At 36.0% G+C, this 27005-nt stretch overlaps 3 protein-coding genes across 5 annotated transcripts in view; 2 read left to right on the forward strand and 1 right to left on the reverse strand.

Moving 5' to 3' along the window:
* The first annotated feature begins 657 nt into the window (after positions 1 to 657).
* Positions 658 to 6868, forward strand: psme2 (proteasome activator subunit 2). The gene is made up of 11 exons (XM_067369457.1): positions 658 to 815; positions 1139 to 1171; positions 1268 to 1330; positions 1529 to 1615; positions 1702 to 1747; positions 3309 to 3406; positions 3493 to 3561; positions 3698 to 3765; positions 4046 to 4100; positions 6190 to 6276; positions 6428 to 6868. The coding sequence occupies exons 1-11, from the start codon at positions 768 to 770 to the stop codon at positions 6506 to 6508; spliced, it is 735 nt and encodes a 244-aa protein (XP_067225558.1). The 5' UTR covers positions 658 to 767; the 3' UTR covers positions 6509 to 6868.
* lsm5 (LSM5 homolog, U6 small nuclear RNA and mRNA degradation associated) lies at positions 6804 to 11862 on the reverse strand. The gene is made up of 5 exons (XM_067369458.1): positions 11763 to 11862; positions 10691 to 10786; positions 9827 to 9854; positions 8522 to 8594; positions 6804 to 7030 (listed from the first exon to the last, which is right to left on the reverse strand). Exons 1-5 carry the CDS (start codon positions 11806 to 11808, stop codon positions 6998 to 7000), a joined length of 276 nt encoding a protein of 91 aa, XP_067225559.1. The 5' UTR covers positions 11809 to 11862; the 3' UTR covers positions 6804 to 6997.
* Positions 11863 to 13329: 1467 nt separating this feature from the next.
* Positions 13330 to 27005, forward strand: part of drosha (drosha ribonuclease III) — a 50859-nt gene continuing 37183 nt past the window's right edge. For 2 of the 3 annotated variants that reach the window (XM_067369791.1, XM_067369792.1), the window contains exons 1-12: positions 13330 to 13488; positions 14853 to 15592; positions 17142 to 17448; positions 17781 to 17922; positions 18432 to 18592; positions 20719 to 20799; positions 22355 to 22441; positions 22534 to 22620; positions 23100 to 23171; positions 23444 to 23525; positions 24267 to 24338; positions 25230 to 25399. In XM_067369791.1, coding sequence (XP_067225892.1) covers positions 14853 to 15592; positions 17142 to 17448; positions 17781 to 17922; positions 18432 to 18592; positions 20719 to 20799; positions 22355 to 22441; positions 22534 to 22620; positions 23100 to 23171; positions 23444 to 23525; positions 24267 to 24338; positions 25230 to 25399 — 2001 coding nt within the window. In that variant the 5' untranslated portion in view covers positions 13330 to 13488. Of the gene's footprint in view, positions 13489 to 14852; positions 15593 to 17119; positions 17449 to 17780; positions 17923 to 18431; positions 18593 to 20718; positions 20800 to 22354; positions 22442 to 22533; positions 22621 to 23099; positions 23172 to 23443; positions 23526 to 24266; positions 24339 to 25229; positions 25400 to 27005 lie in introns of those variants that run through there. The other variant, XM_067369793.1, reaches the window with a different exon arrangement.

A 27005-nucleotide genomic window follows, 5' to 3' on the forward strand; every position in this document is an offset into this window, starting at 1 on the left:
AACTATTAGGAACAGAGTAGAGGTGAAAGTCTACCTTTAGAGAGGAAGATGTCTAACAGCAGAGTGTAGAACATCAATATGTCATTATGTCAACAGCTGCTACAGAATGACTGAAATACACAGCCATCTGGATGTAAACAAAGACACTGTAGACTAATGTGTGTGTGTGTGTGTGTGTGTGTGGGTGTGGTTCAGGTAATACGCTATGTTAAGATGGCAATATCCGAAATCCTTGTCCTTGTTTTTGGTCCCCATGAGGAAAACAGCTTATAAATCATACAATTAATGTATGTTTTTTTAATAATGTAAAAATGCAGGAAGTTTAGGGATAGCTTTAGGGTTAGGGCATATAATATAAAGTTTGTGCAGTATAAAAACCCTATCTACGGAAAGTCCCCATAAAACCCAACTTCAAAAGTGGTGTTTTGCGGCCCCCTAGCGTCCTGGTGGACCCATATGCCTTGCAGACTGCTGTGCACTATGTGTGCACCCCCATAACGGCGCCTTTTAAATGAGGAATGTGTAAATGAAATATGCAGTGCTACACACAGTAATCTAAAAACGTGAGAAGAAAAAAATAATATTAATAAAATAATAATAATAAAAATTGCAACCTACCTTCACTTGCATCCTTAAGTGGATTGTGGGCGTCATTATCAAATCGAAAGTATCGCGAAGTGAAAGTGAACTGCGCGAGCCACCTGAACGTCTGCTGCTGTGTGTACCGTGATCTTTTTCTCTGAAAATAACGAAGAATTGCTTTCATTATGTCCAAAGCTCATGTACTGAAGTTGAACTCTGATAATGCAGTGAGGGTAAGTTCATCTCCATAGAATTTATAGTATTTCCACTGTCAACAAGCCAAAGAAATTTAAAGTAACGCGTGTGCGTCTGTTTTAGCTGTGACAGTATGGCTCCTAAGAAGATTTAAAAGGCCATTTTTCTTGTTCGGTTGATGATTGTTTAATATAAACACTACTGGAAATTTCTGCTTATATGTAAAAACAGAAAAATCCTGAGTCACACTTCCTCATCCACGAATGTTGAAAGTGAAAGTAAACATGAAGCGCGATCATTTTCATGGACAAAGATAGCCTAACTATTTCTGTTGTAACTGTTCTGTGTTACTTTCATCCAGATAGAAAACTACCGCCAGTCACTGTATAAGCAGGTATGAATTCACTACAAATAATACACATATCATATAGGCTATTTGGGGTCGTTGCACTGTCGTTGTTTGCGCTTACAATTGTCATTGTAATGGCAGGCAGAAGAGCTGTTCTCCAATCACATACCTTTGAAGATCTCACAGCTTGACAACCTGCTGAAGGTATATTTATTTTTTGAATTATTTTTCATTTGGCAGATGCTTTTATCCAAAGTGACCTGTACCTTAATACATGTGTAGATGTGATGTGACCTTGGGAAATTAACTCATGACCTTGGTTTTGCTGCCCATTGTTACCAGTTAAGATATTTTACTTCAACTCCAGCATCAAGTGAAATGAAAAATACTTTATGGTTTTAGGGGGATGAGTTCAGTATCACTGACCTCTCGACTCTCCATGCACCCCTTGACATTCCCATTCCTGACCCTCCTGCTGCTGACGATGAGGTTAGCATGTGGCTCATGGTTCATAATGATGCTAGAAATAGATTACCCTGTCTCTAAACCTAACATTTATTAAAATATATTAATAGGAGATGGAGACAGACAAAAATGAAGATGATGAGAAAAAGAAGAAAGGTAATGTTGCACTCACACACACACACACACACAGACACACACACACACACACACACACACAAACAGTTTTATATGGCCAGTCATGTTCCAACCCCGATTTCAACACATGTCTGTAAATATGAAATATTGAAGATCTTCATTAGCTAGTTGTGCTTGATAAGGAACTTTACAGAAAGGTATGTGCCCTTTAAGTAGAGGCAGAAATATTGCAATTATGAGTTCTGAGCACATGATTGACTAAGCAAAATCACAATTCTGATTCTAAGGCTATGTCCACACTACTTTTCGTTTTATCACGCCATTTTAAAATGTAAATGATCCTCGTCCATATTGAAGTTTCCACTGCGTTTCAGAAAAGATCCACACTACATGAGGTTTTATTAACAAAGTTCGGGAGGAGCATGTTCAGATAATTAACCTAATCAACAGGAGTGGAGAGCATTCAGTTAATCAACTCAATTAACAACATGAAGTATATATACAGCAGTCTTACCTCTATTTGTTTGACAGTTTTTCAGCATCCCTCCACCACCCCATCTCCTCACTTCTAGTTCTAACTATTCTTACCACACCAGGGGAGTACTCTGGGTTCGGACCAAAATTCCAAGCTTGGAGCCCTTCCCCTGGACAGCACGCCAGTGCAGAGTTTAACTGCACAATGGCTGCTAAAATGGACAACAAAGTTAGCAAAGCTTGCAGTTCCATCTCCATTTTATTATTTACACGGTCGTCGAGACTGGTCTGTTATTGTCATGTTCCAGTAGTGTAATGGTCATATGATAGAGGCTTGACGAATCAGGGTAGGATACTCAATTATCCAGAAGACCCAATCAGGGAGTGAATGTGGGCAGCCATTCGTTCGTTTTCAAGAGTCTCTGTTTTGGTCCGTATACACTGAAATGCAACCCCTGAGTTTTCAAACTAAAACGCGGTCTGCAGCATTTCCAAAAGTCTCAATTTTTGAGGGTCGAAAACTCCGGAGAAGTGTGGACACCAGGCGTAACCGTAGCAAAAGTTAGGTGTTTTAACGAAAACGCACAAGTGTAAACAGGGCCTAAGTTGGAAACTCAGAATTCTAAATGATACACGACAACACGAGTTGCAGAGTTGTGCCATTGGAAGAGGCATATTGATTGCAGAAACACTGATCTATAATATAGATCAGTGATTCTTAAGGCCCCAATATACTCACAGGGAAGTTCATTCTTCATTTAGGGGTAAATAGAAGTTTGAAAAACCTTTGCATCGATATACTGTTAATGATCATCCCAGTGATACAGGTGTGGAACGACATAATTAATGTGAGTAATTAATGACAGAATTTTCATATTTGGGTGAACTAATCCTTTAACAGCACCAAATAACCTGGTCATCATGACAGTAGTATGACTGGAGAATAACTGGAGAATCTGCTGGAAAAAGTGGGTAAAAGTGTTATGCACAGATTAGATGAAGATGAATGTTTACCAGAGTGATGGTAAGAAGAAATGAAGATAAAATAGGAAGTGCTTATGCTTGTAAATATTGAATATTTTTGTAATGTTACATTTTCTTGTGCCAGCTCCCAAATGTGGCTTCATTAAAGGAAATGAGCGGATTGTGAAGTTGCTGGATATTGTAAAACCAGAGATAATGGCCCTGAAGGAGACCTGCATCACTGTAAGTGGGCAAAAGTGACTCATAGATCAGTTTTCAGTATTTTCCCAGACTGTAGTATGGCAACTTTGTTCTTTACTTTTCTTCAGGTCTCTTGCTGGATTGCTCATCTGATTCCAAAAATAGAAGATGGAAATGATTTTGGAGTTGCAATTCAGGTTATTAACCTTTAGTTCTTTAATGAAGTGTTATATACAGTGATCTATGTGATCTATATTGTCTATGGCACATAAAGGTTTTTTTTTCTGAATATTAAATATAAGCAGTGGTTAACATGACTGGTTGATATTTTAGGAAAAAATTCTTGAGAGAATTACTGCTGTGAAGACCAAGGTGGAGGGTTTTCAGACCAACATTAACAAGTATGTGCAATTCCTAACTATTTCAGTTCATTTATTATGCATACTATGGAAGCTTGTTTCAGGCATGTAATAAAAAAAAGTTAATTGAAAAAAGTTTTTCTTTTATCTCTGACTTTTTTTCTCAGAATTGTGAGATATATAAACTAGCAATTGCAAGAAAAAACTCTGAACTGTCGAAGTCGTAATCAGCTTTTTTATTTTATTCTGTAGTGGAAATGTTTTACACTGCCCTCATTCATTCATGTTGTCATGTTGGTAATCAAAGTATGTTTATCTGCAGGTACTTCTCAGAGAGAGGTGATGCAGTGGCTAAAGCTTCCAAAGACACCCATGTGGTGAGTGATCTATCCAATCAACTTATTAGTGTAAACTTTTTTGTTTAGCTACAGTTATTAAATGGGGCTTTCAATATCATATTCTCAGTTTTGCCATTTAATCCTTTGATGCATGAATTGGGAGATAATCTGAGTACTCTGAAAGGATTTTCAGTATTTTTACACACATTACCTGAACATGACGTGCAGCGAACAGCCAATCATATGGGTCATGGAGAGCATCAGTTTGATTCACTTCTCGCGAGTCGACACAATTAATTCCTCTGTTGAAGATTAAGTAATCATTATGAAAAATATCATGAATTTGAATGCATTTACAAGGCAGGTATATGCAGCAGCATAAGTTTGAGAAGGTTGCTGAAAGAAAATATCTGACAAGTTTAAATAATTTAAATTTAAATTATTGCTAACACTTTAGTGTACAATTATCACTATTAACTAGTTGCTTATTAGCATGCATATTACTAAAATATTAGCTGTTTATTAGTACTTATAAAGCACATATAAATGCCTTATTCTGCATGACCTTATTCTACATCCCCTAATCCTACACCATACATAAACTTAAAGGGATAGTTCACACAAAAATGAAAATCCAAACCCCCAAGACTTTTGTTCATCTTCAGAACACAAATGAAGATCTTGTTGATGAAATTTGAGAGCTTTCTGTCCCTCCATTGACAGCTACGCAAATGACACCTTGACGCTTCAAAAAGTTCATAAAGAGAATGTAAAACTAATCGGTATAAATTGAGCGGTTTAGTCAAAATTTTCTGAAGAGACACAAATGCTTTATATGATGAACAGATTGAATTTAGGCTTTTATTCACAAATAAACATTCATCAACTCACACAGTTGTGGTAAATGGAAACTCAAGTATGTTTGCTTGACGTGCGAGAGCCAATGAGGTTCATTCTTGTGTGTTACGCAGCATGTTTGAGCTTCCGTAAAAACCAATGAGGTTCATTCTTGTGTTACCCAGCACATTTTAACTTCTGTAAGAACCAATGAGGTTCATTCTTGTGTTACGCAGCAAGTTTGAGCTTCTGTAAAAATCAGTGAGGTTCATTCTTGTGTTACCCAGCACATTTTAACTTCTGTAAGAACCAATGAGGTTCAATTTTCGTGTGTTACGCAGTACGTTTGAGCTTCTGGCTTGTTCATGCATCAAGCAGGTTCGGTTGAGTTTCTGTTTATGTTCACTGATCAATGTTTATATGTTTAGTCATTTAAAAGCTTTATAAATTATTTATATGATATAGTATTTATATGTACACTATACCCTCCAAAAGTTTGGAAACACCCTAGAAAAGTGGGGCTTTGGACAATATTGGCATGAATCCTTTTTAATTTGTGATAATTTTGCACTGATATGGGACAACACAAACTACGAAAACATATTTTATTACATAAACAGTTTATACATAGACAACCGATTCATCAAAATATCCACCATTAGCAGCTATCTGACCTAAACTGGGTTCTCATTGGTTCATTGTATTCGAAACTTAATTGGCAATCAATTGTTGACTTGATCAATCAATTGTCAGGCATTTTTGAAGTGGGAGGGGAGGGGCTTTATTGCATCAGATATCACAGCTGATTGGTCCAGTTTTGGTTTACAGTCTCTGACCCAGAATAAAACCTATGAGGCCAAATCTGCTATCTACTATCTTGAGGCCAAAAACAGAGTTTGCTCAAACTAATCTCAAATTTACCTGGGTGGCAACTAAAACTGGCTTCGTGCAACAGGCCTCAGATTTACACATTGACCTCATCACATCAGTGGCCAGTTGCATAAACTGCTTAGACTTGGCTTAAAACTAAAGTCATCTACTTTTTTCTTCAAGACTGGTACTAACTTTGTAAAGTCAGTTACATAAAAAGGTAGATCAGCCTAATTTGAATCAGAAAAGTAAGACTGATTAGCCCTAACTAAGTGCTAGTTGGTCAAATAGATCTTAAGTCACAGTCTTAACATTGAGGCTAAGTTTATGCAACCGGCCACAGAACACGTTACAATGTAGTTTCAAGTCACTTTCATACCATTTTTGTGTAGTAATAATAAAGGGCATGTTCTTTTGACAGATGGATTATCGCTCTCTGGTGCACGAGAAGGATGAAGCAGCATATTCTGAGATCAGAGTGATTGTGCTTGATATACGCGGTTTCTACGTGAGTTGTTTACATTTATTCATTTGGCAAACAGCTTCTAAATGAGAAACGCTACAACACAAGTGAAAGATATGGCCTTTACAAATGAATCATGATAATCATGGACACATCTGTATGGCTGTAGATTTAAATGTCTGTTGTTTGTACTCAGGCTGAACTGTATGATGTCATCAGCAAGAACCTGGAGAAAGTGACAAATCCCAAAGGAGAAGAGAAGCCATCCATGTACTGAGACAGATGCTTACTGGGACCTAAATATACGATGTAGTTGTACAACTAGACCAGTTTTCAGAATTTCTCATTTCTATTCATCATTTTTCACATTCTAGATACAGTAGATACATGACACTTTTGACAGTAGATCTATAAAGTGAGTACATATCCATAGGACATATTCTTAAAGCTAAGAACCATATTAAAACCAATGATTTTACAAAATATCCTGTTTCTTTATCTACATATTCCACTTCAGGAATATGTCATACAAAATGCTGTTATAACATACAATAAATTCCAACACAGTCCAGTTAATTTATTTGTTTTATTGTAACAAGCAACAAATGTTTACAAAACCATTTTGGATCACCATAAGAATAAAAGAACTAATATGGAAAAACTCATGAAATGAAAATGCATCTTTGAAAAAAAAGTAGTGATCAATTCTTTCATGAAACAGGAACATAAATCATACATTTATTTTCTGGAAGGTGCTACACGTTTCTCAAACTTCTGGTCCTTCTCCTCCTGGAATCAACTGGAAAACAACAGAAACACATGGTTTCATCATATGTTACAAAGTGATGTGTCATGTTGATTAGCCTTCATCTATTAATGAAATTTTTAATTGTGTTGAGTTTTGGTAGTTATGAAATAGGATATATGGATATATCCATATTAATGAAACCATATTAATATATTCAATTAATGTAACCATATTTCGACAGATGTAACGGATCAAACAGCATGTCTCTTGGTTTGCTTGAGAGTGTTGAGATTTTAAAGACTCTACTTTAAACAAGATAAGCAAAAATTAAAGATTTGGAAAATTGATTTTCACTCAGGTCAAAACACTGATCAGCTTGCATCATCTATCAAAAGCATTCAACAATGTCCCATGTGACTTTTTAATGTTTAAGTAAAAATTAGATGTAGGCAAATATTTGTTAGTTATTATGTTTAGTTTTATTGTTCGATATAAAAGAAAATAATTACTATCATTAGCTATGTTTCCATCCAAAGTTGCAAATTTAACTTGTGCGCAATCCCATGTGTTCAAAAGCACAAAGTTATAACTTTCTTGGACATTGGCGCAAAATATCTGTAATAAAAATGGAAGTTGCTGCAATTGGAGAAGAAACTGGCTCTTTTTTCCTCCATAAATGATTTGTGCCTCAGAACGTGCAGGCGAAATGCTACCGTGTTATCTTGTGTTCGGATGCTGGTGTTTGGGAACACAATCGTGTGAAAATGCTTCTGGGAGGAATTAAACCCAATCATTTTGATGTGACTTTGGCTCAGGCATTTCTGAATGACCAAGACAACCTTTGAGATGTTGTGCGATGCGATTGGTCCGGTGGTTAGTCCAGTTATCCAATCACATCCTCCATCCTCTGTGCATCGAGGGATTTATTCAGTAAATTGTAGTTTATGCGTCTTCTAAACACATCTTGGCGATTCCATCTAGAATTTTTCATGCAATATCTCAAAATGAACATTAAAATAGGTGGATATCTATTCTTCCTTGTTTTCATTTAGTGAAAACTGATAAACTGTCAAAAGACTGAAATTTTGTATTATATATATATATATATATATATATATATATATATATATATATATATATATAAACAAGCTCAACTGCATTCTAATGGTTGTCTGTGCAAATTTGGTGCAGTTTTGTGGCTATTTTTATCTTACATGCTAATGGAACATTATCAAGAGACTAAGATTAAATTGGAATTACAGAATCACAAATCATTACAATTAAAGAGACAACTTTCTTTAGGGCATATGAGTTTGATAATTTCAGGTCACACATAAAATGTAATAAAAGTAAACAAAAATACCGTAACACAGGCTATGACAAAAATAAACTTACATAAGAGTTTTACTCATATTAGCTGTATGCATATTATTCATACACTAAATCTATCTCAAAGCAATTGTCGTCAATTCATTAAGTGTGATATGTGGATTGATACAGTATTTAAAGATTATGATTTAAAGATGAACTCAATGATCATACCATTGTGATGTTATTGCCATTGAGCAGAATCTGATCCAGTTTTGTGATTCTTCTTCCCTCTGGAGTGATCTCACTGTGACAAACAACACTTTTGTTATGGCTCAAAAACAAATAATGTTTAGGATGAAGCATGAAGTGTAAATAAGAAATAAGTTTTCATACATTTTTATAAAATGTTTATCCAATTACATACTTGATTTTATCATTTTAAAAAATGTGGAAAAAGTGGTATATTTTCCTTACACCTTGAACACAGAGTACACTTCATTTTCAAAAAATGTATTCCAAGTGATTTTTTGAATCATAAATATATAATATAGTATCACTTTATAATATAATAAAATATAACAGTGGTGTTTTTGTTCTATTGAACACATTGAATGGAAAGGATTCTTTATCAACCGTTTTTGCAATACTCAGATGTTTCGTAAAAATTTCAATTATGCTATTGAAATGTACACTGACATGTTGGTGACAAGACAGGTGGATGCCATTTTTTGGGGAAACAAAGCAAAAACACTGATGAGGCACAAGGGATCCTCAATTGAAGACAGCATTGCTTTAATTTCAAATGTTCAATCTGACTTGCTGGATGTTTTAAGGAAATAAAAATTAGGCATTTTGAAACTCTGTTAAGAAGAACATCTAGCCCCTAAATATCCCAGAGAAACATCTAGCCTACATTGGAATATTAATATATATTCATTTTCATATCATGCATATTTAGTTAGTTAGAGGAGAAGTTTAAAGGGTGAAGCTTCAGAACATTATGAATCTTTTGTGTCGAATCATGATTCGGATCGTGTGTCAAACCACCAGACTGCTGAAATCACGTGACTTTGACACTCCGAACCGCTGATTCGACACAAAAGATTCATAACACTCCGAAGCTTCATGAAGCAGTGTTTTGAAATCGGCCATCACTATATAAGTCATTATTTTGGTTTTTTTTTGGCGTACCAAAAGTATTCTTGTCACTTTATAATATTAATATTGAACCACTGTACTCACATGAACCGATTTAAATATGTTTTTAGTACATTAATGGATCTTGAAAGAGGAAATGTCATTGCTGGCTATGCAGGCCTCACTGAGCCATTGGATTTCAACAAAAATAGCTTAATTTTCATTCCGAAGGTTAACGAAAGTCTTACAGGTGTAGAACGGCATGAGGGTGAGTAATAAATGACATTAGTTTCATTTTTGGGTGAACTAACCCTTTAAGTCAAAGAAGTTGGATTAATAAATGGAGTAAAGAAAATAAAACATAAACATATATTTCTTTAGGTAGGAACATCTACTTACAACTCTGTCACATCCTCAAGGACCATGTCTGATTAAAAGAATCAAGAAAATGTAAAACATCACAAAGAATGCATTACATTATGAACTGAGTACATTCCTGCCACAGTTTTTTAATTCAATGCACCCTCTCTTTCTTGACATCATGTCAGCAAAATTGCTGCAGTGATAATTTGTGATTCATTTCACTTCATTACAACAGTAACTACAATGGCATTAAAAAAAAATGTAAGTCTCTTACATTTAAAGGACAAATAAATTAATAAGTGAATGTGTACCTGTATTATTATTGGGTACTTGTATTTTGCAAAATTAAGTTAAAGGTGCTAAAGAGGATGTTTTTTTTCATACATTTTTGCAATATTACTTGAAACTGTCTTTACTAAATGATAAAATTAATATACATCATCTGTGCACGAGGTAGGGCCTTAAAAACATCAGGCTTGACACCCTCTGGCTTGTCAATCACTGCCGTGACGTTCCTTGTGAGAGATGAGCGCGGCTGCGCGCTCCAGTAACTTTCCACACTCCACAGGCGCTGCATGCAATGTTTTTGTCAGGAGACAGGAGTAACAACTGCAGATTATGAGTTACCTGCGGTGAGTCCGACATAATGAATCCACTAACACAACACAGCGAATGCCGGTGGTAAACACTTGTGTTTCAATACGAGTGTTTACGAGTTTTGGGAGGCGTTCCTTCGAAGGAGGGGGGTTGTTCTTACGCATGCGCTCATTTCAAAAACTCAGTAACAGTCTTTGGTTTCTCAGTCGACGAAAAGATCCTCTTTAGCACCTTTAAATCTAATCCTAAAACATTAACCATCACAAATATGTGTCAGCGTTTTTTCCAGCAGTTAAAGGATACTGACAAAGTCGTCGAACCCGAGCAGAGTTCCCACAATCTCTTTATCGTTCTTCATGACGATGTGAATCCGAGAGCCAATGCATTTATCCACCAGCTCTGAAAGACATCATACAAGTCATGACAAGCACGATCAATGACAATTGAAGCAGTGTGAGACTGAGCTTGTGATGTTTGCAGTATGTGCATACTGTGAACAATGTGTAAAACCTACACAACAACACAATGTGTTTGACCTTCCAAAACAGGGTGAATAATAAAGCAATGATATCGGCTGTCACGGTTATGCCTGTAGTTCAAAGGGATTTGAACTGCAAATGTATTATTTAATTTTCAACACATTAAACACTAATTGTATTATTAAAGAATTCATGGACAATTCTGCGACCAATAAGCGGTGTGCGATATGACAAAATTAGAGAGGAAATTAGGGAGTTGGTCCCTTTTTATCACTTATTTACATGGTATCAAAACGAAATATTTTTGCTACTTAAAGAAAACCATGAAGGTTGAGTGATTCACTTTAATAAAATGTTTCGCATATCACATCTCTAAAAGTGAAATACACTATACAACTTGCAAAATCATTCATTACCATTCATACAGAAATCGACACGCCCCTTTCAACGTCAAAACTCGGCAAACTCGTCTATCATCTAGATTTCTGAGTACTTGTAAAACGACCTAGTCATGACGCTTGGTCATTCATGTGTGTGTAAATATTAATTACAATATTTCCAACTCTAACTTACTTGAAAGGCACATAAATTAATGAACTAACCTAATTGTGAATGAGGGTATGGGTGCGAATTCGGACACAAACTTGCATTTTAACAGAATTCATCCACACTGACTGTAGGGACTGATTTCAGTTTATATCTTTGCAACGAACCACCGAAATTAAATAAAATACCTAACGGTTAGGCATAGTGTTAGTGTACACGTGTGTCCAATAACATAAAAACGTACTGAGATTTGAATGCGACTTACAGGGAACTCTATGCTCCCTACTACGACAACTACAGAAGTTAAACCAATAAAGCAAATAATCAATTAAAACGAAAGTCGCACATACCGAGAGGTAAAAGCTGCGAAGGATTTGTTGCCGCTACTGCCGCCATTTTGATAATAGACCTGAATAATCGGTCACCAAAATGTATGACAGACACGAGAAATCGATACTAGCAACCATCGATAGTTTGAAACGCGCTTGGCGCACAACAGCATGAGGCGCTGCAGTTGCGTTGTCGTTCAGACGGAAGATAGTAGACAGCTATTAGCAGACATACTCCAATAACAGATTCATTTTTTTTCTTGTAAAACCTTACAATGTCATGAATATTCTATGTTAATATTATTAGTAACCTTTATAGCAGGGTTTCTCAAATCCAGCCCTGGAGGGCCATTGTCCTGCACAGTTTAGCTCCAACTCTACAAACACCTAGACAAGCTAATCAAGGTCTTAAGAGTAACTAGAACATTTACAAATAGATGAATTTAATCAGGGTTTGCAGGGCAGTGGCCTTCCAGTTCCGGACTTCAGGAACTCTGCAACATGACTACATTAGTTTTGGAACATCACTATATAGAATACCTGGAATTTGAAGGCCTACTTTAAGAATAAATTCACACCAACTATTTAGTAAGTGAACTGTTAAATAGGAGAAGAACAGCATTCAAATCATAGTATCTGCAGACTAGCAGGAAATTTGCCTCATTTGAACAGCTGAGGAAGGCTTTTAATATCAATACATCCAGTTTCTTTAAATACTTATAAGTTAAGGACTTTGTGAGGAAAGAGCTGTGAGATTTTAGTGGGGATCGTTCTCTTTGACTAACATTCTGGTAAGATTCTCTCCAAGTTCTGAACATTTTTCCAGTAACATTAATAGAATGTTTGTTAAGCATTATCTGGTCTTAAATAATGTTCTCAAAACATTAGCACAAAACATTATATCATTCATGGAACTTTTTTTTTTTTAAACATTTTAGTTGGACGTTCATTTAACATTTTAAATGGTACTGTTTCAGAACATTCAAAAGTAACATTTCCATAATGTTTGCAAAGTGATCAAACAAAATGTTGTTCCCTAAAACATTCTTAAAACATTAAACGTTCTTAAATAAACTGGATGTTGTGAAAGATCATTCAGAAATTACTTTTCATAAATTAATGGGAATGTCAGCAAATGTTCTTAGAAAATATTTTTGTTAGCTGGGATCATGCACTTGAAGAAATTAATAATTTTAATCCTTTACACTTGAACCTTGTGTGTGTGTATATATATATATATATATATATATATATATATATATATATATATATATATATATATATATATATATATATATATATATATATAAATATAAATGCACATATGGATGTACTGAAATTTTTGGGAGTTTGGTTTAACAAAAAGCTGTCCATTTATGTACACAAAGGAAAATTGTTAAAATGAAAATGTACTTAAATTAAGAATAAAATAAAAAAGCATTAGTATTTTTTCTTTCCCTTGTAAAGTTATCTCTGCATCGACCATAGGGAATCGACTGTTCACACTCCAGTTCAGTTGGTGGCAGTGAAACACCAAAAGAAGAAGACTATTTCAGCGAGCTATAATTTCTCGCGTTTTCATTGGTCACTTGGTATACAGACTGAATCTGATTGGCAGCAGCACACACCGCGTTGCGAACGAGCTAAGGACAGCATCATAAACTGAGCATTTTCACCGCTGTAAACGTAAAACATTATAAACAGCATCGCTGCTTTAGTTCCCAAGCTTTAACAAAGACTTCTAACGGTGAGTTTTGTTCTTCAGGAAGTTTTTCGGCTTCATTATTAAAGTGGTGTTCTGTCATAGAATCATAGGAGATGCTGAGACTGATGTAACGTTAGTGTTGATATATTTCAGGGTGCGTTTTCAGTGTGTTAAAACACCAGGTGAAAATGCTCTCCAAGACGCATTTGAGAGAGATAATAAATTGTTTCGAGACTCCTACAAGACACGCCTCGTCCAAAGAGCAGTATCAAGAAAGCGGGCTTACAGGGCCGGTAGTTCAGATTTTCGCTTGCCCTGTCAAAATGGTCACTGTCTCCATCACAAAAACGCACAAAACCATGGATTGTTGTTGACCCATGTACATTGCTGCATCCTAGCCGATAGAAACGTCGTTTTCTTTTGGCCTCATAATTAGAATATGCCATTATGTCGAAAGAAATGTTATTACTGTCTTCACTCTACTTGTTACCATGTTATTTTATTATAGGGACAGTTGTCCTACAAATGAAAATTGTTATTTTCTCACCCTCACGTCGTTCCTAACATAGATATGACAAAAATGTTGGTAATAAAACCATGTTAGAATATCGGTTAACATTGACTTCCACTTTATGGACATTCTTTTATGTTCCACAAAAGAAAAGAAAAAAGTCATACAGATTTGGAAAGATATGAGGTTGAGTAAGTCATGACAAAATTTTCATTTTGATGAAATATCCCTTTAAAGCAATTGTATTTACAAGTTCACAACATCCATTAAAAGTAGTAGAAAACTGAAAGCATGTAATATATGAGAAAGGCAAGATTTTTATGATAAATTGTTATATCATCACTCATTAAACTTCACAATTTTTTGTATCAACTTTGATAACACAGCAAAACTCATTATAGGTTAATGTAATAAATTATACAAATAAAATGACCAAGAATATATTGAAGACAAGTAAACAGTCAATAGTGAAATAATAAATAATAAAATTCAGACTTGGTTTCCTCCCAATCTGACTGATTAGTTCAAGTTCCTTGGGTAAATTTTTGCTTATTTATTTATTTATTTTTGATGGTACACTTTAAACATACTAAGTAACTTTGTTACTACATGTCATCTAACTTTAATTAAAGTATCAGTAGTCTGTCTGCTTAAAATCTGCTAACACTTTCATTTTCGTGGTGCCCCAACAGACATTCTGTAACATTGTAACTACATGTCAACTTATTCTACTAACCTGAAGCCTAACACTTAACCCTAACCTAATGGTCTCCTAAAGTCTACTAATACTCTAATGACATGTAGTTATAAAGTTACTTATAATAGTAGAATGTCTAAAGTGGACAAGAAGATCTTCTGTATCCATATCTTTCTAACTTCCATGTCTTCTTTACAGATGTCTTTCCATGCTGGCCGCGGATGCCCGAGGGGAAGGCCAGCCGCTCCAGGTCCAATGTACCGGCCCACTCCGCCGCGGTATCACTACGACCCTCCTGCTCCTCCCGGTCCTATCTATAACCCTCAGGGTGGCAGTGGATACATGCCGCCTCACCCTGACTTCATGCCTTTCCACTTCCCTCCACCTTCACAGGGTTCTAATGTTCTGCCCCAATGCCCCTTACGCCCACCGGCCTTCCCAGAGCCGCCCCCTTTTCCTCCACCTGCTCCTCACAGCTCAGATGGCTCGGCTCCCATCCCGGTTCAGAGCTCTTACCCCTACATGATGCCCACGGTCCCCCCCCCACCATTGCCACCTGTGCCCCCCTCAGTGCCACCCTCCATGCCCTATTCGCCATCATATCCCATGAGCTACCCTCCACAGCCCCAGCTCCCCCCTCCACCCAGTTTCAACCCAGCTTATGTGCAGCCCGGAGGTTCCTACAAACCCGAACGCCCCCGCCAGAACACTCTGCAATACAAGACGGACTCATGTTCCCGCTCACCCGAGAGACTCCGTCACCATGACGACCACCGGCACAGGGGCCACAGCTACGGAGGATATGGAAGCCGACATAACCGTGAGTTTGGAGGAGAGAAACGGGACAGAGGGAGCAGTTCAGAGCGCAGGCGGTCAGACAGCCCTCGGTGTAAAACGGACTACGATAGAGGACGCGTGCCATCAAGACACCGCAGCAGGTAATGCGCTTCACTGCTCACTAGTAATATTTTTCCTTGTGCCTTTAATTTTGCAAGTTGCTCACAACAGTGACATGTAGTGGATCCCTGATTTATCTGCTGATAGATGACTGCATTCAAATGCTCCTGTGTGTATCTGTGTTAGTTCTCAGTGAAGAGCTTCAGCAGTGTCTATTTATAACATGTTTTTGAAGTGTTCATTGTAGCCAAACACAGACATATCTGTTGAGCGCGTGAACACAATGGCCAATCAGAGGTGTTTAAGAATCCTCAACAGCGCTCAAAATGCAAGGGGAAAATGCTGGTATCATCACATTTTTTAAATTTCAGTGCTGACCAAAGTCAGTACTTTTGACAACCCTAATGATACGAAATGTGTTGCTTTGGGACAGTCGTGTGTCACTCACAACTGGTGTTTAAGCTTAAAAACTGTGGGTCATTAAAAGAAAACTTTAACATCAAACACAACAAATTTACCTTTCCTGATAAATATGAATATATTATACCCACATAATACACAAAAGTGTAACTTGTCACAATACCAACATTTCAGTAGTCTGTACCAATATGAGTTAAATTTCACCAAATTTGTGTACCATATCAAAAACTATTGGAAATTTTAATGTTTTTTTTTTTTGTATTATTTATTTACATCGTTTATATTTTGTTGGAGATAATGAAAGGTTTTGCAAGCATGCAGAACTCATGCTGAACAGATCTCTGGTGTATATTGAGTAGATTCTGACTTACTTTAATGCCTCTGATTGGCAATTGGGTTCACTTGCTCAACAAGCATGTCTGTGATTGGCTACAATGCAGCAAAAACATGTTGCTTCAAAAACCTTTAAAGGTGCCCTAGAATCAAAAATTGAATTTACCTTGGAAAAAGTTGAATAACTGACATACAGTGAGTCTTAAATGACATACAGTGAGTCTCAAACACCATTGTTTCCTCCTCCTTGTGTAAAACTCATTTGTTTAAAAGACCTCTTTGTAAATGCACTGTATTATAGAGAGCTCGGGGGAGCAGGGAGCGCGCTTTAAAGGGGCCGCAGCCTGAATCGGTGCATAGTTAATGATGCCCCAAAATAGGCAGTTAAAAAAAATTATTAAAAAAAATCTATGGGGTATTTTGAGCTGAAACTTCAGACACATTCAGGGGACACTTTAGACTTATATTACATCTTGTAAAAACTGGTTGTAGGGCACCTTTAATGTTCTTCTTAGATTGTGCGCACAAATAAACACTGGAGCATTTGAAAGCAGCTGCCTGTCAGCGGGTACCCAATACTTGGTACTATTGGTACTGCATGAATTTATGTTTTATGTAAAGAAAAGTAGAAATATTGCTTGTCATCTCTGGATCCTTTTGACACTATTACAGGTGACCAAGTAATGACATTTTACTGCATTTTTGTGTGATTTCAGTTGTTTAAACATCTAAACACACACACACACACACTTTTATAGACTTAGTTTAATTGTGCTTTCGCTGGGCTGTCTGTTCCTCCGTTATTTTTACCACAGTAATATTACCTTCATCCACCAGAGAACGATATCGGCATAGAGACGAGCCAAGTTCACCCCCCTCAGACAGACACAGGAAACACATTCACAGTCGCTCAGGCAGTCGAGAGAGAAAACGCCGCCGTGTGGAGGAAGAGAAAGAGAGGAAAACAGATGGAGCCTCGAGCAGTCGAGAGAGAGCTGTGAACTTAAGCAGGAGTAGAGATCCAGAGGAAATGTCCACTGACCGTCACGAGGAGGAGAAAGGCGAGGAAGAGTTACTCAAACCTGCCTGGATCCGCTGCACGCATGCTGAGAATTACTACTCCAACGACCCAATGGACCAAGTGGTAATTAAAGTAGTGAACACAAACAGCAGACAAACTTACTCCGAGTCAGAAGTTAATATGTCAGGCTGGTCAAACAAACATATCAATGTTTTGAAAGCGTTATTGTGTTGCAGACTTTAGAAAGTCAAAATAACAGTGTTTTACTTATAGAGACTCTGAACATTAAACAAAATTACACTGTAACACCATAAAATTGTACAGTATAGATGATCCAGAAGAGTTTGTGATATTGTGAGATATTGTGTTTGTGTCATGACTCATGACCAAAAACATCAGATACTTTGACTTCCGGAGCTGTTACTTATCCTCCATGTTTTATTATTAATCTGTAGGGTGACTCTACAGTTGTGGGAACAAGTAAGTTGAGAGATCTGTATGAGCGCTTTGAGGAAGAACTTGGGCGGAGGCAGGAGCGGGCCAAATCCAGCAGGCCTAAATGGGAACCACCCAAGACCAAACTGGACCAGGATCAGGGTATTGTGTCCTATTTTGCTATTTCAAATATGTACAGTATACACTATAATATTTACGAACATAATATGGCTCAAATCTATATGAGTCTCTTTTTTTAAACATAACTCGGTTCAAATTTTTATTTTATAATTCATAATATTATTTATTCCATTTTTATTTCAATCTGTATTTCAATCAATGTGCTTACACACATGTTGTGAATTAGGCAGAGATTTTTCGTGGGAAGTTCACCTGTGCGTACCAAATACGAAATAATCTACACAATTATTAGTGAATGAAACCCAACGTCTTCTGTGATGTGTAACACCCATACATACCCCTCTTAAAATAGAAAATGTTGTTTAGTGTTTTATGACCCTTTAAGAGCTTAAAGGACGTCATCAATGTTTAAGCAGATGTTTATGACAAAAGATTAAGATAAGCTTTTATACAATCAAAACTTTCATGCTGTAAAAGATTGTCAGTTTGTTTTAAAAGTATAAATGTACATAAAAATGTGTATTTTGCAGAAGAGAGCTCCAGCGAATCAGAGTGTGAGTCTGATGGAGGTGGTAGCAGCTGCTCCAGTAGCTCTGACTCTGAGGTGTTTGATGTCATCGCTGAGATCAAGAGGAAGAAAGCTCACCCTGACCGCCTCCATGAGGAGCTGTGGTACAATGACCCCGGACAGGTATGCTTCACCTTTACTGCAGTCTCTTCAATGAGAAATTTTAGTATTATGGTATGTTTTTGCTAAACAAGTAAATTTTAAAAGGGAATCTCATGAACTGAGAAATAAAAAATTCCTTGATGTTTTGACATATAAGAGGTCATTGTACTATAAAAATATCCTGAAAGTTTCAGAACTCAAAACTTCCTCATAAGTCCAAAATGGCTTTTATTGTAACCAAGCTCCCATAATGACTCGTTTCAGATTTTGTCTCTGTATGATGTCATAGTGTGACCAATGACCACCTCTGCAGAGGATGATCTCAACACCTACTTCTACATCATTGCCTTTTTAGCCTCGCCCACTGGTTCACTCATTTCATGTAGTAGTAAATAAGAGAGAGACGCAAACACAGGATTATTCCTGCAACAAAACGATAGAGATGCCTCTGAGGATTACAAGATGTTTTTCAGCGTTAAGTTGTGGAAAAACACGTCTACCTGCTTTGTCTGCCTTTTGATTCTAATATTATGAAAGCATGGATGAACTAATGGAAATCCAGATCTCGTCAGTTAGACCCTGTTCATTTGTTTGCTTCATTTTTCTGCTTGGCTCAGAACAAGAACAAGCTAGGCCAAGCTAGCCACTGCCATTTTTTTTGTTGGTTGTGGGAACTAATGCATAAACCTTCTCCTATTACGTCCTTGTTTTGATTTTAGCAAATCACTTCTAGCGAACTCAGACAACATTACGAATATTCATTAACCCAGCAGCTCATCAGACCTTTGCATGGTTTAAATTGTTAGTAGTAGTATTATCTTATCTGTATTATTGTTAGTGTTTTTTTACAGAAAATCCGAATGACCGTTTCAAGCACCACCAGCCCTAAGTTAAAATGACAATGCATTCACCACAATACACCACATTTTAGTTCTAATTACTTAAGTTAAAATGTATAAAATGCTTGACTGACAGATGCTAAAATGTTGTTTTGCTCTTAATGTAAAAATCTGTGCAATTTTATGAAGATAAGTTGATTTGGTGGATATAGTTTGGCAAGTAAACTAAAAAAAAATTACTAGCCAGTGGTGATTCTGTTGCCAAGGTGTGCATAGAGGGTTGTGAACGATAAATAGAAGAACGACAGTGCGACAAATGATGGTCATTCATTCATAATTCGTTTACTCCATCATAACACTAAGTTATGCTGTCAACCATAACTGTAGTAACTGCAGGTACTGAAACTTTATTTGCCACAATCAAGACTTATAAAGCATATGTAATATGCTTAAATGTTTCACAGTTGGCAAATGTTTCAACTATGTAACAAGATAAACACCTTTCTATATTGTCTTTTTTTTAAACACTAATATAATATAATAACTACCTCACAAATACTTAAGGAACCAATATAAATAAAAATGATTAGTTACCACACTGTCGCAGACTGGAGTATTCTTTGTATTTGGGGTGTAGGTTTTTTTTTACGATTCAGGATCAGACTCTGGTTGCCTTTTTTGACATCGGAAGTTTTCAAAACAATTGCACGTGTAATGGCAGGAATGTTGAAAATAATTTTAATATGCAAAACTATTACCCAGTCATAGTCTTTAAAGGTGATAAAGAGGATCTTTTCGTCGACTGAGAAACCAAAGACTGTTACAGAGTTTTTGAAATGAGTGCATGCGTAAGAACAACCTCTTTAGCACCTTTAATGCAGCATGCCTATCAAAAGTGTTTCAAAGAGAGGGTCAAAAACAGGATAGAAAATGGCATATTACTTCTAAATTAGGATGTTTTTCATGTAAAAAATCTTTAAACTAATTATGCATCAAAGTTAAAATAACTGAAACCAGACAATTCTGGACACAATAGGCCAAAAACAATTCCGGAAATATTTAAAATTTGGAATACCTACAAATTCTATTAATATTATATTTTCTTTCAAGGTTCTCATCAAGCAATAGTACACATCTATGCCACAGCCAGTGATGTTTGCTCAATAACGGTTTTAATATCTGGAGAATTAACCACCAATTCTAAATTCATGACATTTGCTAAAGTATTGTTTAATGTAAGTGTATTTTTATTGTTTAAAATGAAGTTACATTTATTCTTATTTTCTTGATCATATGCTTAAATCTCAGATGAATGATGGACCATTATGCAAGTGCAGTGCCAAAGCCAGACGAACTGGAATTCGACACAGTATTTACCCTGGCGAACAGGTATACAGGCCTTCATTCAGTCACCTCATATGTTTTAAAGCTGTGTTTAGATTTCATAAGCAAACATATGAAATTTGAAAGTTTCTGAAGTTTAGAATTAATAAGACAACTGGTGAGCATTTGCTCATCAGCTTGTGAGCATTTGGTAGTAAATATTCTCACGTGTGGTACTTTGTGTGAACTTTTATTTGAAGTGGACTATTGAAATATAGTTGCAAAGTTACTTATAGTTAGTAGAATGTCTAAAAAGTGGACTATCAAAATAAAGTGTAAACCAATATAATTGATTGATTTTGTGTTTTGCAAAAGTCTGTAATTTCTTTCTCCTGCTTGCTGTGCACTTATCAGAATCTGGCTCTAACAGGCAGGACAAGGGCAGCATTTGTTGCCATGGTGTCAGTAGACATTTAATTATGACCACTTGAGAGCATTCTTGGAACATTTTGAAATCAATGCTGAGGTGTATCAAATATTGCTTTAAAGGGATAGTTCACCCAAAAATGAAAATTTGATGTTTATCTGCTTACCCCCAGGGCATCCAAGATGTAGTTGACTTTGTTTCTTCAGTAGAACGCAAATTATGATTTTTAACTCCAACCGTTGCGGTCTGTCAGCCATATAATGCATGTCAGTGGGAACTTTGTCTATAAGAGTAAAAAAAAACATGCACAGACAAATCCAAATTAAACCCTGCGGCTCATGATGATACATTGATGTCCTAAGACACGAAACGATCGGTTTGTGCGAGAAACCGAACAGTATTTATATAATTTTCTACTTCTAAAACACCACTATGTCCAACTGCCCTGCACATCCGGTTAGTGAGGTCAAAAAACACGTTCTGATCATCAGACATAGGTGGTGTTTTAGAGGTAAAAACGTATCTCTCGCCAAACCGATCGTGTTGTATCTTAGGACATCAATGTGTCGTCACAAGCCGCAGGGTTTAATTTGGATTTGTCTGTGCATGTTTTTTCTGTTGCGAAGTTCCCACTGACATGCATTATATGGCTGACAGACTGCAACGGTTGGAGTTAAAAATCATCATCATGAAACTGTTCCTGAAAGTTTACCGTCCTGACAACTAGGCTTGCTGTGGTAGTCAGTGACAGTGATACAGGCCATATATTGATTATATCACTTGGGCACAGCACCCATTGTCGTTTTGCTTTTTAATAAAATCCATTTCGTTCAGTTGGATGAATGGATGCTACAATTATAAACTGAGCTGCAGAGTCACAGCACAGTGCAGCAGCAGCAGGAGTCAGATTTCGCTTATGTTGTCAATTTTTTTCAGAATCTTTTTTTCATTAATGTCTGATGTAAGACATTGTTGACTTTGTTGATTTTCACTGATGTAGAAGTCATTCAGGAACAGTTCTCATTTTGTTTTATGTCACCACAGGTATATGAAGAATATGACATGCAATAATTTAATGTAAATTCTAGATATATTGGTGATTAAAGTTATCATAATTGCTCAGTTCTTGGTATTATAGTCATCAGTCTGGGATATCAAGCTAATTAGTTTGGTGATTCTCTCTCTCTCTTACAGCCGGTGAAAGAGTGTCGGCCGATGAGTAACAATGCCGGCAAGCTGTTCCACTACAGAATAACCGTTTCCCCACCTACCAACTTCCTGGTAGATTTCAACAAATTCATCTAATTTTTTTTCTTTTTCTGTTTTAATCATTTCTATCATTCACTGGAACTGTTGCTCTCTCTCTCTTTCAGACAGATAGACCCACAGTTATTGAGTATGATGATCATGAGTACCTGTTTGAGGGCTTTTCCTGCTTTTCACACACACCACTTACTAATGTAAGCATACGACTTCTGCATGTGAAAATTACTGATTGAACTTTTTAAATAAAGTAAGCAAGTCAATTTCAAGATATGATGGCATTCAGCATCACTGACGTCAAACCTGGTATGACACATTTTTGTGTGGTATATCTGAATAGCTTATCCATGAATTAAATTTCAGATTACAGTAAATTGCTATGGCTATACGGATGTCCTGTAAATTTCAGCCTCTTGATGACAGTGTCATGTAGCTTCAGAAAACAAGTGCACTTCATTTGGTGTTTTGAGCAGAAAGTTGGAGTATATGTAATTGCAGAAAATTAATGAATAAAAGTCATACACTTTTATGAATGTCTCACCTAATAGATTTCCCATGTTGAGTGCATTATAGTGGATTTTGATTGAGGAAAAACACTGTTCAATTGTAAACAAAACCATTCCACAGATACTGTTAATTGATCATCAGGTGTATTGTGTTTTCCTCCTCGTTTTAGATCCCTTTGTGTCGGGTTATTCGCTTCAACATCGATTACACCATCCACTTTATAGAAGAGATGTCACCTGAGGTCTGTGGCACCCCAAATTTTACACTGTCCACATCTTCAGATGTTTATAATTGTTATAATTTGCACTATTAATATATATAATTAACATTGACATACTGAGAGAAACATATTTTGACACTTTTAACTGTTAACGATTGTTAATGAAAATTAATTTTATTGCAATTTAATTTAAATATTAAAATTATTTTGAATGCTACTTTAGACATCTTGGTTGTTTCTAGCACAGGTGAAGTGACCCAAATGCTCTGCTATTGTATCTCTTGTTTGACCAGAACTACTGCATTAAAGGCCTGGAGCTGTTTTCCTCGTACCTCTTTAAAGACATCTTGGAGTTGTATGATTGGAACCTCACTGGTAATGTGCACATGCACACACTGCTATACACAAACACACTATATGCCAGGGGTGCAAAACTCAGTTCCTGGAGGGCCACAGCCCTGCAGAGTTTAGCATCAACCCTAATTAAACACACCTGATCTAGCTAATCAAGTCTTTTTAAGCTCAAAGTATAGTACGTGCACCGCTGGATTTTTGTAACCGCGCGTACTTGTACTCAGAGGTCGCACATGCGCATTTAATTTGTTTGTACTATTTCATTCATCCACAAGGTGGCAACCATGCCCTTGCGGTATAGATTCACAAGGTTGTTGAAAAAAAACTGCATAAACAGAACAGACCTGAACGTATGCAAGCTACAGTAATGGAGGCCTACATAGATGAGAGATTGTGCAAAGAGGTTAGAAAGTACCCTCATTTGTACAACTCTAGCATGAAAGAATATAAAGGTGTTTTCATGGGTTGTAACTCATGGCAAGAGATTGCTCAAAACTGCATGCGTCAAACTCCTGTGTATGCATACTAGTCAAATGAAGTATACTTTCCAAGCCTGCGTGTTTGGCTCTGAGAATACACTAGTATACGTGTAAAAAAAAAATTATAAATTAAGTATACCAAGTGCTTTATTTGAAAACTACAGGTATGTGTGTTGGAGCAGGGATGGAACTGAACTCTATAGGGCTGTGGCCCTCCAGGAACTGAGTTTTGCACCCCAATAATATAATATATAGTGATATAGTAATATCTGCTGTCATACAGGTCCTGAAGAAAATGGCCCCTCAGGTTGTCAGAGGTTTCATTTCATGCCACGGTTTGTTCGGTTCCTCCCGGGTGAGTTTTAAATGCCCCTCTCTCCATTTCAGTGATGTTGCTTTGTGTTTGTGTCAGTCATATATCTTGTGATAGAGGGCAAATACACTACAGCTGAAAGAGAACATTTCCTCATATGCAGATTGACTGATATATTTTTTTTGTTTGGTTTTTAAAATATTTTTAACTACTTCTCCGTATGAACATGACTTAACCCATATGTGGTGTTGAATACCTGTAACACCTTTTTTGTTCCTGGTCAAAAATGACTGGCCTTTTAAATTCTCTATTCTTTCTTTCTTTCTTTCTTTCTTTCTTTCTTTCTTTCTTTCTTTCTTTCTTTCTTTCTTTCTTTCTTTCTTTCTTTCTTTCTTTCTTTCTTTCTTTCTTTCTTTCTTTCTTTCTTTCTTTCTTTCTTTCTTTCTTTCTTTCTTTCTTTCTTTCTTTCTTTCTTTCTTTCTTTCTTTCTTTCTTTCTTTCAATACAAAAGAACACAATACAAACATTATGCCTGGTTCTAACCAAACTTGGTAAGTTATTCCATAGACTAGGACCAATAACAGGCTCAATCACCTCTCCAAGATTACAGGATGTCAAGGACCTATTTGGTTCATGGATGGTGATATTATTACAGTAGTTTATATGAGTTAGATTAATTAGGTATTACTATTATATACACCATTGTATTATCTCCTTTCGAGTTCTACTGAGGAAAGTAAATCAAGATCCAATTATATCAGGGTGAGAAGAACTGTGAAGTGAAACCCATTGTTTTATTCAAACTCGCATGAAGAAATTTGGTTGACAATGCAGCTTAATGTTCATGTCCAGACAAGATATTTTTAAATCATTTTTATAAAATTACAATCCATTTTACAGTGTTTTTTTTTTTTTTCTGCTCGTGTGTGTCAGATGGAGGAAAGGAGGTGTTGTCAATGCACCAGGTGCTGCTGTATCTGCTGCGCAGCAGCACGCCTCTGGTTCCCGAAGAGGAGATTGCAAATATGCTACAGTGGGAGGAGCTGGAGTGGCAGAAATATGCTGAAGAGTGCAAGGGCATGATTGTCACCAACCCTGGCATGGTACAACACATTTACACAAACATGTCATGATTTCAGATCAGGAGAGACAAAAGAATGCATTAATGTCCACCCCCTTTTTTAGTTTAGTTGGTCTGAGAAGTATATATATATATATATATATATATATATATATATATATATATATATATATATATATATATATATATATATATATATATATATATATATATATATATATACTATAATATATATTTTAATTCACTTTTTGCTGTAGGGATTTTAAAGTCTTTGGGTGCATCTCAATCAGCTCCCTAGTTCAGTAGTCAGGGCACTGATAAGGGAGGCAGCCATTTTAAGGGCTGTCTCAATTGCAAAATCTTACTAGTGCACTGAAATGTTCACTGCCTAAAAAGTCCCACAATGCACCGTGAAAATCATGGGGCATCGATGCTCACTATGTTCCCTTAACGGAAAAGTTTTTTGTTGTTGTTTTTTTTTTAATGCAAACCATTATTTATATTTCAGAATAAACATACATCGCTAGACATGTAATGAATATAATCTAGCAAACATTTATCATTTATGTATGGATGAAATATTGCATGTATATGTAACAAGCAAACTATTTATCATATTGTACTTAACACTAAAAAAATCAGAAAGATATCAGTTCTGCTATTGTTTATAAAGACCAGTACTGATGTTGTACAATGAGGACATTGTCATGTCGCCGGAGATAGTCATCAGTGTCCCAATGTGTAGTGAGCCAGGGTCCATACTGTCTTGACCTGAATTTGTGCACACAATATACTGATTCATGACTTGGTAGGGAGGGAGGGAGGGAGCTGATTGAGATAGACCCTAAGTCAACCAGCTACGTGTTGAATCAAAACATTACAAACTTTTGAAGTAAAAAATACAAAAATAACTATTTCAGTAAGAGAATGAACTACAGCCCCTTACCCCACACATTGCAAATGATAATCAAATTAAAACTTATGGTAAAATTTAGAATTATTTGTTGAGATAATTATTATATTATATTATATTATATTATATTATATTATATTATATTATATTATATTATATTATATTATATTATATTATATTATATTATATTATATTATATTATATTATCCAGTCAAACTAAAATGTATTCAGACACAATGAACATTTCATTCATTAATACAGTTTATTTACTATAGTAAAAAAAAAAAAAAAAAGATCAGTTATGATAAGATCTCAGAGTTAAACTGTGTCAGAAAAAAAATTGTCTTAATTATGTCAGATAACACTTAAGCAAAACATGGTCAGGTCAAAATGTCTGGCCCCAAATTTTTATCAGTTTTACTGGTAGTCCACTGTATGAAGAATTTTTGGGTATAATATGTGACAGTTAACTTTATTTTGCTACCCTCACTTACATAAATGAACCATAGTGTCCTGCACCCACTAGTACAAAATATATCAAAAATGTCTAAATAACTTATATTATATATTATATATATATATATTATAAAATTACTTATATATATATATATATATATATATATATATATATATATATATTATTAGTCAAACGGATAGATATAATATGAGAGAGAGAAAGAGTGTATGAAGACTCGATTACGTCATTCACGGTGCT

This window comes from Chanodichthys erythropterus, chromosome 19, assembly GCF_024489055.1.
Source record: "Chanodichthys erythropterus isolate Z2021 chromosome 19, ASM2448905v1, whole genome shotgun sequence".
Taxonomy (NCBI): domain Eukaryota; kingdom Metazoa; phylum Chordata; class Actinopteri; order Cypriniformes; family Xenocyprididae; genus Chanodichthys; species Chanodichthys erythropterus.